The sequence below is a fragment of the Rhinopithecus roxellana genome, chromosome 1, assembly GCF_007565055.1.
Source record: "Rhinopithecus roxellana isolate Shanxi Qingling chromosome 1, ASM756505v1, whole genome shotgun sequence".
Classification (NCBI taxonomy): domain Eukaryota; kingdom Metazoa; phylum Chordata; class Mammalia; order Primates; family Cercopithecidae; genus Rhinopithecus; species Rhinopithecus roxellana.
Window position 1 is genome coordinate 101,547,290 of NC_044549.1, and position 16,995 is coordinate 101,564,284.

The 16,995-nt window shown below is 41.4% G+C and overlaps 1 protein-coding gene across 1 annotated transcript; it reads right to left on the reverse strand.

Moving 5' to 3' along the window:
• Window positions 1–8,441: 8,441 nt before the first annotated feature.
• Window positions 8,442–11,105, reverse strand: LOC115896860 (protein SET). Its single transcript, XM_030928486.1, has one exon. It carries the CDS (start codon window positions 11,042–11,044, stop codon window positions 10,172–10,174), a length of 873 nt encoding a protein of 290 aa, XP_030784346.1. The 5' UTR covers window positions 11,045–11,105; the 3' UTR covers window positions 8,442–10,171.
• Between the last annotated feature and the right edge of the window lie 5,890 nt (window positions 11,106–16,995).

Genomic DNA, 16,995 nt, shown 5'->3' on the forward strand with positions numbered 1-16,995 from the left:
TGAGACAGAATCTTTCTCTGTTGCCCAGGCTTGAGTGCAGTGCCACAATCTCAGCTCAATGCAACCTCTGCTTTCCGGCTTCAAGTGATTCTTGTGCCTCAGCCTCCTGAGTATCTAGGATTACAGGTGCGCATCACCACACCCTACTAATTTTTGTATTTTTAGTAGAGACGAGGTTTTGCCATGTTGGCCAGGCTAGTCTCGAACTCCTGGGCTCATGTGATCCACCCACCTCTGCCTCCAAAGTGCTGGGTTTACAGGCATGAGCCACTGTGCTGAGTGAGAAAATTACTTTTAATCACATGCGCTAATTCGAACCAGGCTACAAAGTTTTGTTTAATATATATTCTTAAGAGTCTGGCTTTAATGAATACATAAAATGATCTTTTATTAGCATAACAAGGCTTTCAGTTGCTACACAATATTGTGATTTATCATGAGAAATATACATTTGGTCTTTGTCTCTTTTCCTAAAACATAGCTCCTAAAGTCCTTGGGATCTCTTAATTGATAAGTCTCTTTTTGTATGTTATTGAGATGACTGTTGTCTGGAGGGTCCTAGACAGCCTCAGGATGGAGGGCTGGTTGTCAGGGGAATCAACCATGTGGTGAGATAGTTGGAACTTTCAGCAGCCTCTGCCCCTATCCCAACATCTGGGGAAGGGGAAAGGGCTAAAGGTTGAGTTGATCACCAATGACCAGTGATTTAATCAATCATACCTACATAATGAAGCTTCCGTAAAAACCCAAAAGGATGGGTTCAGAGAGCTTCCGGGTTGCTGAACATGTGGAGGGTGGTAAGCTGGGGATGGCTTGGAAGCTCTGCACCCCTTCCCTCACATTTGGTCCTACATGTCTCTTCCACGTGGTTGTTCCTGAGTTGTGTCTTTTTATAGTGAGGGGATAATTTAAGTAAAGTGCTTTCCTGAGCTCTGTGAGCTGCTCGAGCAAATGACTGAACCTGAGAAGGGGTCCATGGGAACCTTTGATTTTTAGGCAAGTTGGACAGAAATTGTGAGTAACCTGAGAACCTACTAGTTGCAATTTGCATCTGACCTTGGGATGCAGTCTTATGTAACTGAGTCTTTAAGCTGTAGAGTCTGCACTAATTCTGGTTAGTGTCAGAATTGAATTGAATTGTAGGACATTCATCAGGTATTGGAGAATTGCTTGATTTGGAAAAAACCCATGCATTTTGATGACCAAAAATGGTCTGTGTTGAGTGTTGAGAGTATAGAAGGAGAAAACAGTTATCTTTTCCCTCATACATGCTATAAAATGGTTTCTTTTCACAATCTATTTTCCTTAACAGTAGTATATAACTCCTATTGGAATGATTTGTCCAGCAACAACCAACTGGCAGTTTCTTCGTAGAGGTAGGCACCAGCCATGAGGTGCCAGCTGAAAGCTAGAGCCACGGCCTCATGAGGAGCTCTTCTCTGAGACTCTGGTGACACCATTTGTTTTCTTATCATTCCCACAATGGGGTTGTAGCTGCTTCCTGCATTTTCTAATCTTTGGGTTATTTTGATATGCTATTTTTTGCTCTTTCAGCATTCCACCAACAGTATAACCAAATCGTTGAATTAAATACCCTCTTTTAAAAATACTAGCATGATTGCTTTTCTCTTCACCAGATCCTAACTGATACTACACACCAGAAGAAACAACTGGAAACAGCTAGGGAGATGCAAAGATAGAGCGGAGAGTCAGTAACAAGAGAAAAAAAGTAAGGCTGTGTGGGAGGCAGTAATTGGGAAGGTGGATTTCTAGGCCAATCTAGCTTATTCAACTGATGACTTCTTTTTGGCTCAATGCATTGCTTTAATGACACTCCTTCTGGTATTTTCTGCTCTGTGACTGAGTAGCCTTGCACAAGAAGTCTTATCCATTACTTAGGAATCAGGCTATCAATTTGCAAAATATAAGGATTATTCTGGGTGAATTCCATGATTCTACTCAGCTATAAATTTCTCTTGAACTGGCTGACAGCTTTGCTCAGAGTCAGTTCAGTAACGCTATCTTGTATCTTACCATATGCTAAGTGAAGGCAGGATTAAGAAAGCAGAATGATTTGGCCTTGTGGTGTCCACTGCTTCCTGGACAGGAAACAGCAAGGTTTTGTTCAGTTTCTGTCAGGTTCGGATAAGATGAGTTAGTCAGGAGAAGCAGCACATGTCAAACTTGGCACAAAGTGCTGCAGCAGAGTAAGGGCCACGTCACAAAGCAGCGTGTTACATGTCAATATGATTCTGTTTGAAAGGTGATTATTCCAAAAAGGTGGCAGCAAAATAAAGTTATAACCAGAAAGCTAATGAAATTGGTAAGATGGTATAAAAGTAGGTGTTGGGCTGGATTCCTAAAAATGGCATAATTGAAATGACTATGATTTATTTTCTTCTATGTAAAATGTAATTTCTTTTCTGAATAAATTTTACAAAATGAATAAAGTCTCCTTGCTTACCACTTTTCAGGCTCCTTTTTGAGTTTCTTGTTTTAAGTGGCAGCTAGATCTCCTTCATCTTAATGTAATTAACGTGGGAAGAGGCTTTGCATTTGTTCCTGTGAATTGCTAGGGATGTATGTGCATCCTAGGCTGCCTGTGGGCTTCTGGCAAAACTCACTTTGTTTTTGATGGGCAGTGACCCAACATAAAAGCTTTATACCCTCAGCAGATAAAGATGATGATATTAGAAACTGAAGAGGTTTGGGATTCTGAAAAACATCAATTGCTATTAGCTTGAAGGTAGCTCAGCTGCCTGGCTTTCGGGTTGCCAGTTAATATAAAAAAAAGCATCTGCTGGATAATGAACACCTGTGACAATGATTGTGGGTCTCATTCAATTGAAAAATAAATCATTTCAATGCGGATCAGGCATGGCCAGTGTTGAACTTCCATGGGCCAGATTATTTTCTGGTTCTGACGATATCCAGAGCACCTGAAACTGTTCTTTCAAGGACTTATATGAGTGAGGCTACAACACAGCTACTATCCACTTTCATCTTGTCCCACCTACTGAACCAACCTATTGTCAGCTGCATCTAAGTGATGACCCACATGGCTGTAGGCTTGAGCTGAAATGGCACGGTGCTTGACCAAGGCATCTGAGCTACCTGTTTAAGTGCTTGCTTAGGGCCTCTGATCTTGTTCATTTCATTTCTCTCTCTTTTTTTTTTTTTTTTTTTTTTTTTGAGTCAAAGTCTTGCTCTGTCACCCAGGCTGGAGTACAGTGGCCCCATCTCAGCTCACTGCATCCTCCACCTCCCAGGTTCAAGTGATTCTCCTGCCTCAGCCTTCCAAGTAGCTGGGACTACAGGCATGGGCCATCATGCCCAGCTAATTTTTGTAGTTTTAGTAGAGATGGGGTTTCACCATGTTGGCCAAACTGGTCTTGAACTCCTGACCTCAAGTGATCCACCTGCCTTGGCCTCCCAAAGTGTTGGGATTACAGGCATGAGCCACTGCATCCACCCTTGTTCATTTTTAATGGCCCTCTGATCTTGTTTATTTTTATCTTGTAATGAATTGCTGCTGGGCGCACTGGACATTATGATTTGATAGGTCTGATAGGATCAAGTTCATGCTGATACATTTTGGATGCATGGGTGCTTGGCGTCCCATGGCCAGGAAATACTTCTCTTCTGGAGGTCAAGAACAAAGCAAGAGCTGTTTTTCAAAAGATGTCTAATAATTCACTGCATATGGCATGGCCCTGCTCCAGACCCTCAGTGTCTTATTGTCATTCTTCATTAGAGCTTACCACACATTACACATAGCATCTTTCTTACCACTAAATCTTTAACACTACAAGGTTTTCTGGCTCAAGGCCCAAGTGTCAGGGCTACTTGTCCTGTCATAGCCTAGACCTCTTGCAGAGCCTTCTTCTTCCCCTGGCCTCACTCAAGTTCAGCAACCTTTTGTGTCACCTGGTAGACAGGCTAGAGGAGTATTTTCAGGTGTGGAATATTCCACGTTCAGAACCTTAGGGCATTGAGCTCCTTACTTCAGGATAGAAGGTGTGAGATGCCATAACTTGTCTTTTACTTTGAAGATCTACTGGCATGTCCCTCATCACTGGACCCCTAAATGTTTTCTGATGTAGTCCCTTGAATCTTCGTAAGTCTTATCTTCAACTCTTTTTAGTGCGTGAGTCTTACGAAGGCCTCCAGCCTGCTAGACTTCTTACTCATCCAGATAAATTAGCATAGTATCATGTATGTAATGTATCACTGTGATTCTCTCTTGGATGTCCAGGTGGTCCAGATGTCTTTGTAATATATTCCAACCAGCAACAGGGGAGTTAACGCAGCTCTGAGGCAAATTGTAAAAGTATAGTGCTGCCTGTTTCATGTGACTGCAAACTATTTTGACACACTTTTCTGACTGGAATAGAAAAAAGAAAACATATTTGACAAATCAATGGCTGCATACCTGCATACCTGAGGCTGTGTTAATCTGCTCTAGAAAAACACCATGCCTGGCACAGCAGATGCAGTTGCGGCTACTACATGATTGTGTTTTCAGTAGTCTACTCTAGAATCCATCTGGTTTCTTTAGGGACCACACTGGAAAATTAAATGAAGATAACACGAAGGCTACCATCCATGAATCCTTTAGATCCTTAAGGGTAGCATTGACTTTTGCCATCCCCCTGCCCTCAGTATATGATGAAACTTTTTTTTTAATTTGAGGGGAGCAGTTTCAGAGGCTTCAATTTGACCTTCACCACCATGATACCCCTTACTCCACATGCCAAGGACCCAATGTTGACATTATAACCATTGACTATGGAATTGACTAAATATTCCAAACTCAATTATAAATTTAGGAGCCAAGTAAATGCTCAGTTGGTGGGTTCCCAGACCAAATGGACTCCATCTATTTCTCACATCTCCTTCCCCTAAGGAAGAGAGTCAAGATGGTATCTCAGGTCTTTGAGCATCAGTGTCAACTAAGATCCTGTAACTAACAGTCCCTTTTTTTAACCTGGGGAGAGGACACAGCCTGTGAGCAGTTGCCCACCAGGAAATGCCTCACACAAACAACAAAACAAAAGTAAATAAGTTATTACAAATTAGGAATACATAATAAGTATCAAGAGAATGGTACTGGCCAGGCGCAGTGGCTCACACCTGTAATCCCAGCACTTTGGGAGGCTGAGGCAGGTGGATCACAAGGTCAGGAGTTTGAGACTAGCCTGGCCAATACAGTGAAACTCCGTCTCTACTAAAAATACAAAAATTAGCTAGGCCTGGTGGCAGGCCGTAGTCCCCAGCTACTTGGGAGGCTGAGGCAGGAGAATCACTTGAACCCAGGAGGCAGAGGTTGCAGTGAGCTGAGATGGAGCACTGCACTCCAGCCTGGGCAACAGAGCAAGATTCTGTCTCAAAACAAACGAACAACCAAACACACAAACAAACAAAAAAAGAGAATGGCACTGATAGAGATGGCTACCGGAACTGGAAGGAGAACATCAGAGCTGAAGACTATTACCCTAAAATCTACATAAATACAGCATATTCCTGAAGTGGATTCTTTGGGAATTTACATGTAAAAAGAAATCTACTAATAATTAGTAGTAGTACATTGTTATTTTTATTTCTGAAACAAACAGCCCCAAATCCCTATCAAAAGAATCCCAGGTATTTCCATCAAAACAAACAAATAACTCATTGGAACTTAGCAATCTTGAATTGTCAAGCACAGATCCAGGGGAAATATGGCTCTGAGCAGATGACAAGAAGGTATCATCTATAGTTTACTTTTATCCTTAAGTGTGTTACCCTTGACAGTTTTAATAAATATTCGATCTAAGTTATAGAGCTTTGTGCTGTCTGTTTGGGACTTAAATTGGCTCTCTGAAAATGGAATATATGCCAATTCTCAGTGTTCTCATGGCTTGCAAGTGAAACAGATGAACAATATTATGTGTCATGTTGGTTTCTGCTTGATAATGACAAATGTTGGTGTTTCCTAAAAAATTAATTTGCTCCACATGTTGGTTTCTGAAAGACTGAAATAGTGGACCACTTTTGGAAATGGCATCAATAACATTTTATAATCTTCATATTGATTAGCACCTTTGGTTGATATGTATTACTAATGTTTGTATACACGTGTGTATACATTATACATTTCAAGATCTATGTGCAGAATAAAAAGCCCATGTTTATTTTCAAATAGACGGCTTTCATGACTCTCATGACTCTCAGCTCTGGCTTCAGCTGAGCTGATAAGTGGCCCAGTACAAGTTGGTTCTGTTGCCCTGGAAGATGTTTCACAGTAGCAAGGGCCCTTGGTATTGGAAGAGACATCAAAGATCATCAGAACATCCCAAACCTGACAGCACATTTATGAGATTCCCTGGGGAGATTAAAACTACATATATCTAAGCCCCTATTTTGGTCTAGTAATTCAAAATATCTGGATGAGGGATTTGAAAAACCTCAGGCAGATCTGAGAATTGCATAATCCAATCACCTTCATGATTTTGTTAAGTCTTCAGATTTAGAGTCAAAAGTAAGCAATTCTTGTTAAAAACCCATTATCCTGAAAGTCTGGTTGTTGAACCGTTTTTGAATGTATCTGCATGGATAAACCAGACTCTTCAGTTTTTATCTGACGGGACATCATGTCCTATTGTCCTCAATATCCTTCCACAGCAGCCTCCTCTGAGCCTGCTCAGACAAGAGCAGAACACGTTTTTGTCAAATGAATTAATAAACTTGGATTTCAGATCTTTTATTGTCAAAGAGGGAAAAAACGTCATTCAGAAGAGAAGGATCAGGGCCTTATTTTCTTTTCTTGTACCTGAACAATGGTACTGTAAAAAAGTTAGATCAGAACAAAACTATTTATATTAGATCAGAACAAAAACTGTTTTAATGATTTAAGAGCATATACTGGGTTTCTCACCCTTGTGTAGGAATTAGGAAGTCCTTCATTGCTATCTGCTGGAATCAGTACTGCATTAACTCCAAATAGGCATAATTTACTGAAGCTCCTCACCTTCCAACAGCTTATATGGCTAATTCCGCTGGCACTCGCATTTGCTGTAGACCCAAGACTAAATGCCAGATGCCACCAGGCTGCAGTGTGGTGTGTGGGGTGGCAGGAATAAGGAGGCATGGATTTCAGCTGGGTCTGCCTCTCTCCAGCCATGTGATTCATTTTCAGCTGCATCTCTTCTTTGGCCCCCCCAGATTACACTTCTGGTGTAAAATTTGGGTGCTTTGATAGTGAATTATTCTGATCCTTGAACTTAAAGTGCATCATCCCTTCCCAATTGCCTGATGGGAGAGCAAATCTGAGAGGGAAGCAGGCTCAGCACCCTGTGATTGAGATTATGAGGGTGCCCCTACACATGTGCCTACGGGTGTGATGCTGGAGATACAAGGGGGCCTGAGATGCACAAACACTAATTTGTGCATGTAACAAAAAAGTCTAGTTTTTTTAGAACAGTTAAAGTTCAAAGCAAAATAGAGCAGAAGGTACAGAGAGTTCCCATACGCCCTCAGCCCTTGCAAATGCACAGCCTCCCATACTATCGACACCTCCACAAAGTGGTACATTTGTTACAACTTATGAACCTACATTAACAAACATAATTACCTGTTGGCCTTTTGACTGAGATCAAGTGTAGCATCCTATTTTTATGAGGAGTTGTTTGGACCCATCTATCTCTGCAACTAACTCATCTATCTCTCCAAGTAACCCTCTAGTTACTTACACACAGACCAGAGTTCCTTCTCTAGAAATGAACTCTGTTTCTGATTTGGTAGCTCTGATAGGACCAAGCCAATGGTGACAAGCTCCGGATTCATGGTTTCTTGGCCAAGTATTCCTTCCCTCCTGGAGCTCAAGAGCAAAGCAGAAGCTGTTTTTCAGAAGGTGTCTAATTCTTCATTGCATATATCATAGCCCTGCTCCAGACCTCCAGGGCCTGTGTTGTCAACTCTGTGTTGCTTTTATATAGAGAGTTATAAAGTCGATTTACTCCTCCTACCTAGAATGTTTTGAGGGGACACTGAGGAGATCATCCACCTTTCCTGCATTTCCTTTCCCCAACATATTGGACTGGCATGTAAATTTCCAACATTATTAGGCATCAATTTTACCTTAAGTTTTTGTCTCCAAAAAAAATGCAAATATCCCTTGGGAAGAGTAACACCTCACAATAAGTAAACTATTAGCAATATCACATTTGCATAGGTTTTTACAGTTTATCAATCAATTTCAGCCATGTTAATGCTTAACTTACATAATAGCTTAAAACACAGCAACTCTAAGGTGATGGTGGAGATGGGACTGAAGAATGGTTGTGTGCTAGACAACATTTCCTAAATGTATACAGGGCACCTCGCTTAAAATCATGGACATACAGTACAGTCTTTCGTTGAATTTATTTATTTATTTTTTTTATTTTTTTTTTTTCCAAAAAAAATCTTTATGTTCCTTTATTGGAGCAAGATTCCTGATCGGTATACAGTGATGTATTTACTAAACAGAGACCTGTGCAGAAATTACATACTATCCATCTAGATAGGTTGTTACACTTTTGCCTATTGATGGAATAGTTCCATTTATCAAGTTTTATACATCAAAAAGCTTTTGAATTTCACCAGACTGTCCATTAATTCACCTCTGAAAAAGTGGCATTTAATTTCAGCAACTATATTTTACAGCATTAAAAAGCTTATGCATTAGGGTGCTTCTCTGCACAATGGCATTGAGCAGACAGAGCCGAGTCCCTTATCCCACCCAGATTCACAGTCACATTTGAGAGCTTTATACCAGAGAGCAGGGACAGTTACTGCTAACCATCACAGACTTCTTACTCTTGAGAGCCTATCTTCTTGGCCACATTTTATATAGCCAATGAAGACATGCCAGCAACTGTCCCATGTATAACTTTGCATTAGAGCACCAGGTCTGTTGGATGGTGGTGGCAGGCACTATTATTTTATATCCAGGTAAAAGGCCAATTTTAAAAACTGCCACTTGGAGATAAAAATCAAGGGCACAGTATACCCAGAAAAGTATTGAGCAATCTGGTATCCCAAATGATGTGAACACTTTCAGAAACCAATGGTAGATTGAACCCACGTTTCCCAGCTATGGAGATATTAATACATTGATTCAAATCCCATTACTCAATCCACATAGCCCTGAGGTCATCCTGCAAAGTGCGTATCAAAAAATACGAAGTTAGGGTGACAAAGTTTGACAGTGATGTTATACAAGTCAAACCTGGAAGGTCATAGTAAGCATACCTATGCTGAGAGAAAAGCATCAAATCCTTTGTGTACACATTTAGTTTTATTGTAACAAAGCAACTTGTACACTTTTAACGTTTAAAACTGAGCATCATCTTTCCTTTCCAGTGAAACAAAAAGAAAATTTAAAAATAAACAGAAACAAAATTACAATAGAGAATGTCAATTCCAAATAAGATCCTACAGGTTCTGCTGATTCTCCCATTGAGTGGCAGGGCTCAAGTCATCATTAGGAGAGAATTTATTTTTAAAAGTGTCATCTTAAACTGCAAGGATGTCTGTCAAATATCACAATTAAACATGCCAAAGGAGAAGCCATGTTGTCAAAATGCCCACTTAACCCACCCAAACATCTCAAACCCACCCTTTGCTGACCTTCTATAACCCCATTTTTTTAAGTTTTTTTTCTTTTTTTAAACAAGAGAAAGTAGACAGATACATGTTGGTAAATGCTAACTGTCCATATTCACATAGAGACACAGTGTACTCTCTGAGCCCAATATACAGAGAAAGGAGGAAAAAAGCTAGAATTCTATGCACTACTACACAGGGGCCTAGCACCCTCCAGCTTCCAGCAGAGCGAAGGGAGCAGGGTTTTCTTTTTTCCCACAGAGCTCGGTGGTGTTGATTCCATACAGTTTTTGTTGAGACAGGAAGGGATAAAAATGAACTTCAAACAGAAAGGGGTAGAGACTCTTTTCCCATTGTATTCTGCTCAAGGTATTTCCCCCCAAATAAGTTGAGAACCATGGAGTAGAGAAAAGAGACCTCAAGAACAGGGTGACTGAGCACAAGAGGAAAAAAAAAAAAAAAAAAAAAAAAAAAAGACTGCAACTTGCTCCCAGGGACTCGAGAAAATTTAAAAAAAGGAAGGTTGGAATCCATCAGTGTTCTATTAGTCGTCTTCTCCTTCATCCTCCTCTCCTTCCTCCCCTTCATCATCATCTTCATCTTCTTCACCTTCATCCTCATCCCCTTCTTCATCAATATCTTCTAATCCTTCCTCCTCTTCATCATCATCATCATCTTCTTCTCCTTCTCCTTCTTCATCATCCATATCAGGAACCAAGTAGTACTGTAATGGGTTTGGCCAAATATCATCTTTGATGACCTCTCCTAACTCATCAGCACCTGCATCAGAATGGTCAGTAAACCAGGTAAAGAAGCTCTCTGGTTCCTCATGCTGCCTCTTCCTGCTGGCTTTATTCTGCGTTTGACTTGAACGTTTCGTCAAATCCTTTCCAGATTTCCATTTGATTTCGGTGGACTTTGAAGATGGATCACCACTCTCATTCAGATGAAATTCTTTGGAGAGAACTTTATTTTCAAAGTAAGGATTTTCATCAAAATAAAAATCTATTCTGTAACCTGATTTAATATCTTCAAATTCTGTCACTTCAACTCTGGTCAAATAATGCAGTGCCTCTTCGTCTTCCTCCCCAAGCAGTGCAGACACTTGTGGATGGTTGACAAATGTTGTTACCCAAAAATTTGGGATTTTGGCGATCAATTCTGACCTCTTCTGAAAAAATGGTTGGCGGAGTTTGTTATATTTCTGTTCTACTTTCAAAATCTCCTCACTGGCTTGTTCATTAAGTCTGTCTATTTCATTTTGTACTTCATCAATGTGTTCAATTGCTTCTTGCTGTTCTTTTTCTCCCTTCTTCGGCAAGCCTGCAGAGGCCGATGTCTCCTCCGGTCCCAGAGCAGGCGGTGGTCTTGGTTTCTTCTTTTGAGGCAGGAGTGGAGACTGGCGTTTAGGGGCCATGCTGTTAGGGAAGTCCTAGAACCAGACCACGAGTCTCCTCACCCGTCCGGAAGCAGGCTGAACACTCTTTCGTTGAATTTATAAACATTATCTCATGTATTCCTCTTGACATTTGTTTAAGGTATACATTCTACAGGTAAGGAAACCAAGGAACTGAGACTAAGTGACATCTGTGTTGATGAAAAAAGCCAAACTCTGTAAAATATTTGAAGTCCTATTCTGAGCCAAATATGAGTGACCATGGCTTGAGACACAGTCTCAAGAGGTACTGAGAACATGGGCCCAAGGTTGTTGGATTACATCTGATTTTATACATTTTAGGGGGACAGAAGTTACAGGCAGACATCAATCAATACATGTAACAATACATGTAACAATACATGTAAGGTGTACAGTGGTTTGGTCTGGAAAGGTGGGACAACTTGAAGTGGAAGTGGGGGTGGGGTTTACAGGTCATAGGTGGAGTCAAAGATTTTCTGATTGGTAAGTGGTTGAAAGACTTCAGTTATTGTCTGAAAATGTGGAATCAATAGAAAGGAGTGTCTGGGTTAAGATACGGGATTGTGGAGATCAAGGTTCTTGTTATATAAATGAAGCTTCCAGGGAGCAGGCTTCAGACAGAATAGATAGTAAATATCTCTCACCAGAATTTAAAGGTGCCAGACTCTTGGTTAAACCACTCCTGGATTAGGAAAAGACCTAGAAAGGGAAGGGGATTTTCTACAGAATGTAGATTTTCCCCACAAGAGGCAGCTTTGCAGAGCTATTTCAAAATATGTCAAAGAAATACATTTTGGGATAAAATACTTTGATACTTTCAGGGCCTGCTGTTTGTCATTTGATGCTACGCTAGAGTTAGGTTGGAATTTGCTATCTGATTCTACAAAGAGTCTGTTATGTCAATCTTAAGATCTCTGTTTTGCTCTTAATGCTGGTCGGTTCTGTCTGAATTCCAAAGGGAGGAGAAAATAATGAGCATGTCCAACTCCCCTTCCCATCATGGCCTGAACTAATGTTTTAGGTTTCTTTGAAATTCCCTTGGCGGAGAGGAGGCATCCATTCAGTTGGTTGTGGGCTTAGAATTTTTTTTTTTTTTTTTTTTTTTTTTTTTTTTTTTTTTTTTTTTTTGCGGGTGGAGGAGTTTACACCTGGATAGTAATCAGAGGATTAAGTCCAAGCCTTTCTGGAGGGCAGAGTTTGAGAGCTTGGAGAGTGGAGGGGACACGGGCTCTGGTTGTCTTCCAGAGGCCAGGGACCAGGGAGTGGGAGGAGGTGTGAATAAGGGAGTAGAAGAAGTTACTGGCTTGTTTCCTGCATGCTTTCGTCCTTTTGGATTTCTGCTGTTATATAAGGGTGTAAGGTGGGGCTGGACCCTTGAGGGATGGTTCTCTTAGATCTACTCCATCCTATATTTTACCTAACACAGCAGAAGATTATTAGAGACATTGAAGAAAAAATCCATGCTATTTCCAGTTTTAGAAGGGTGAGTCTTTTCCTGTTTTCTCAATATACGTGAAATATTATGATCCAAACCAAATGTACCTGAGCTCTTAGCTTTGAATCTGCTGGGATAACCTAGGAAGTGTTGCCTCTTCCTTGGGCTGGGAGACCCAATGGTATCATGAGGGTAAAGGAAGCTCTTTCTTGCACCATAGCTTGGCAGAAAGAAGGACTGTGCTTGACTTGAGTCATACGCACATAAATGTCTTGGCAGAAGTATGTTTTACATGTCCAATACCCTTGCCTCTGGACCTTCACCAAAGTACACATCAAAAGGGGGACCTGCCACAGGTTTCTGTTGCCCTGGAGTCCTGAAGTGTGAGCTTTTTACCTGTCTCTCTGAGCACACTTTGTTTTTTTCCTCAATTCTCCTGGCTCCTGCCTTTTTTGTTCTTTTTCTTTCCTTTTTTTCATTTATTTTTTATTTATTGAGACGGAGTCTCTGCCACCCAAGCTGGAGAGCAGTGGTGTAATCTCAGCTGTCTGCAACCTCTGCCTCCTGGGTTCAAGCAATTCTCCTGCCTCAGCCTCCTGAGTGGCTGGGATTACAGGCACCCGCCACCACGCCTGGCTAATATTTGTATTTTTACTAGAGATGGAGTTTAGCCATGTTGCCCAGGCTGGTCTTGAACTCCTGACCTCAGGTGATCCGCCTGCCTCAGCCTCCCAAAGTGCTGGGATTTCAGGTGTGAGCCACCACATCTGGCCGTTCCTTTTCTCTTTTCCTTTAGGCAGATTAGGGACACCCTCTTGGGGATCTGCTGGGAAAGGAGGAAAAGAATGGAAATAAAAGAAAATCTTGAATTGCTTTGAGGGAAGTTCTAGGTCATCCTTTTAGGCCAAAATCAATATGCAATCACCTACGACTTCTGCTTTCTTGAAATTTACCCCTGCCTTTAAAAACCGTTGCCTGCTAGCCACTGGGGAGGTTGTGACTTGCACGTTAACTGCTTGATCCTCCTTGCTTGGCGTCCTGCAAATAAATGCCTTCCTTACTCCAGTGCAAACCTTGATGGGGATATCTGGTCTTACTACTCTCAGCAAGCAGACCCCAGTTTTGTTGGATAACACTATAATTTCAAGTAAGGAAAAAAAGGAAGCATTTGAGAAGGGAGAGAAGGTTGGTGCAGAGACGAGCGGGAGTGGGGATGGGTAGAGACAAGATTTTGAGCTGGGTCATTGTTTAAGATCCAGCTCGAGTGCCAACTCCCCCCAAAAGTCACTTGTGAATGACAGCACCACTTCCTCCTCATGCTCCATGGCCGTCACTCGCACCTGTGGAGGTGGGGTGGGGGTGTGGAGGGGGCTTAATGAATTCTGTTCTACTTTAGAGTTGCTTACACACAGACAAGAATTCCTTTTCTAAATTATCAGCTATCCTAGGATAATTTCTCATTTTAAACACAATTTAATTATCTTTGTATCAGACACAGCAAAAAGCACCCTGAATTACTTCCAATAGTGTTGTAAAACTTTGTTCTTAGCTCAGCAGAAAACAGGGTCCTTGTCACACGACCATAAGAGATTAGGCTCACAGACACTTTGAAGGGTGAGAAGGGCAGGGTTTACCGGGTGTAAAGCCAAAAAAAAGGGGGGGGGGGGAAACAGGGAGTCTCAGAAAACCGAAAGTCCTGCTAGCTGGCTTCCCGCCTCACAGATTGAATCCCAGGTACTAACCAGGAAGAGGAGGGGCCGGGTGCTCTCCACTGCAAACACTTAACTTCCCAAGGCTCTGCCCCAGTGTGCACTCCTCCTAGTGTGCAGTCCAGTTGGAGTTTCTCCAGAGATGCTTTTATGCTTGGCTGTCTCATTTCCCTCTCTAAAGAAGTACATCTAACTACCATTAGAATAAGGATAAGGATGAAGATGGATCTTAACTGCTTCCTGCTGACAACGGGTGCTGTTCTGGGAAAAAGAGACCTCTCTCAGAGGCCGATCTAAGGGTCCCCGATAGAAGGGGCCATCATCCGAGGCTCCCGTTGCGTGACCATTAGGAGTTTGATGGCCTGAGGGCAAAAAGAGACAAACCTGGTTGTTAGAAAACATGTATCAAAATGAAACAAGGGGAAGCGTAAGGACAGCTCAAAAATCGCAGGCCTTTTACCAGTTTGCACAGGGATAGGGAGGTCAAAAGCCTGACTGGTAAAAAACCTTTGCCTTTTTGCCAATATGTTGGGCTTCTGGTTTCCTTTCTGCTGAGCCCAATCCTAAATCCACCAGTTTAAGGTTTGCGAAATTAACTCTTTCCAGTTGAGAGGATGCATCTGAGGGGAGTGTCCTGTAGTGTGGAGACACAGTTACCTATCAGTGGAGAGAGGACAGAGGAGGAGAAAGGAAAAAAGAAGGTGTTATTTCAAAGGAGTCCCAGGGGTTCAGGATGCATTTGAAAGGGGTACAGACTGACGATGAATGGCTACCCAGCTAGAAAGAGGGGAGCAGGCATCACTGGTTCCCTTCTCTTCTGAGCAAATACCTGCGGTATGTGAGGGAGGGAAGAACACCCTCTTTCTCTCTTTCATCCTTGCATCCCTGAGTCCTGGAGACCTTGGCAGCCACCACCCATGGGTGCCAAAAAGGCTTGCACCCATGAAGCAGGGAGGGCCTCAAGAACAGGAATTATCCACTCTCACCTATGTCTCTATCCCCCGCTACTGTCAGAAGCCTTGGAGTTCCCTAGACCTCATTTATGCCATGGATACTAGCATGACCTTTATCCATGAAATGGGAGGCTTGGCTTAATCAGTAGGAACTAGCGATGTTCACCTGCGCTGTGTCTTTTAACCTCTGTTGTTGTCTACCTCTGGATCCCTTAGATCCAGTTTTGTTTCCTAGGGCTTTGATCTGAAGCTTGGAATAGAGTTCGGGACACAAATGTGCTTTGGAGGGGTTGCATGGACTTCTTATCACAGGCTGAATGCTAAGGTGAAGCAGTGGAATTGCATCTTCCTCCAACAAGGAAAGGAGAGGAAAGAATGTCTTGTGACACACCTAGATAACTGGTGGCTATAGTTATGCTTGCTAAGATTGGGTGCATGGGGCTTGGCTTTGGTTAGCTCCCTGGGTCTTACATTCCCCTAAAGGAAACCTCTGGGTGATGGGCATCCTATTTATTCCCATCACCTGGCAGGATTTACAGGATAATTGCTCAGAACTAGAATATTGATCCAGATTTTTACAATAGGACTATAGTAAATATGTGTTGAACCAACACAAGTAGGTAAGGTGAGATGGTTTCAGCCTGCAGCTTGTATCACAAAGAACCCTCCCAGTTTAAAGAGAAACAAGAGATGGGAAGAGTTGCTGCTTGGGATCTTCTTGGGGGAAAGGGAAGTTACCCAGGGAATGGTGCTAAAAAAAGGTCTTTACCGGAAGAAATTCAACCTCAGGAAGTAATGGATAGTAAATTTAGGAGTGAGTGAGGTTCAAATTATAAATGAATACATATCTTTAGATGTTCATTTATTTATTTAATTCATCAAATTGAAATTTGCAGAATAAATCTAAACTCACAGCAATAGTTCAAAGGAAGAATAACAATTAAAATGCAAAGAACCAACTGGCTATATTGAATTTATATAAATGAATGACATATATCCAAATTCTGAATAAATATTAATGTTGAAAATCATGTGGCACAGGCCCCAGCTACATTGTGTAGCATTTAATGATCACCCCCATCTCTCCTGGTCTAGACTGTGTATTTGGTTCTTCCTGTCAGTCACGTGGGCATTATCCCTGTGGCATGTGCCGTAGGTAATACAGACTGGTTGCATCGAAATTGGAAGGGTGGTAGATCATCCAGTTAACCCTGATGTTCTTAAATGTTATACCGTTCTTTATCTTGAGTCTTTGCAATTCAAATTGAATTGAAGGTAAAGGCTGTATCTATTAATAATAGAAACACTGGACTCATTTGACTCACAAAAAAGTGAAAACTGAGCTCCTTTAGAAATTCACACTCATAATCATAATTTTCTGCAGCTAAAACCATTAGTAATAATGCTGGCATCAATTGCAGAGGTCCTCTATTTTCAAATGTAATTACAAGAATAAATTGAGTGTTCACAATCTGCTCACTAGAGGGAGTTAGACACCAAAGAGCCACCTTTTCAAGGACAGTTGAGCTGGATCTAAGGCAGCAAATCCCACGAAGTCTTTAGGAGGCTAGATGTCAGACTTGCTGTGACCGAGCCATCTTTTCACAGATTTCAAAAAAGAATGCCTTATTAGTATATTTAACAAATCAGAGTAATTTTAAATTGTTTTTCTAATTTAAAATAAATGTTTACTATAGGAAAATAAAGTTCCTTAAAATATGAAGAAAATTTTATTCCACCTATAACCAAGCTGAATTTATATAGTGTTTAACCATATGGACCTACTGGACAACAAAACCCACAATTTCATATGATTTAACATACCATTTTGGTATCAATCTCTTTTTCCTATGC

Bases quoted from the DNA above. Each gene is read 5' to 3' on its own strand.
- LOC115896860 (XM_030928486.1), bottom strand. From the start codon at position 11,044: ATGGCCCCTAAACGCCAGTCTCCACTCCTGCCTCAAAAGAAGAAACCA.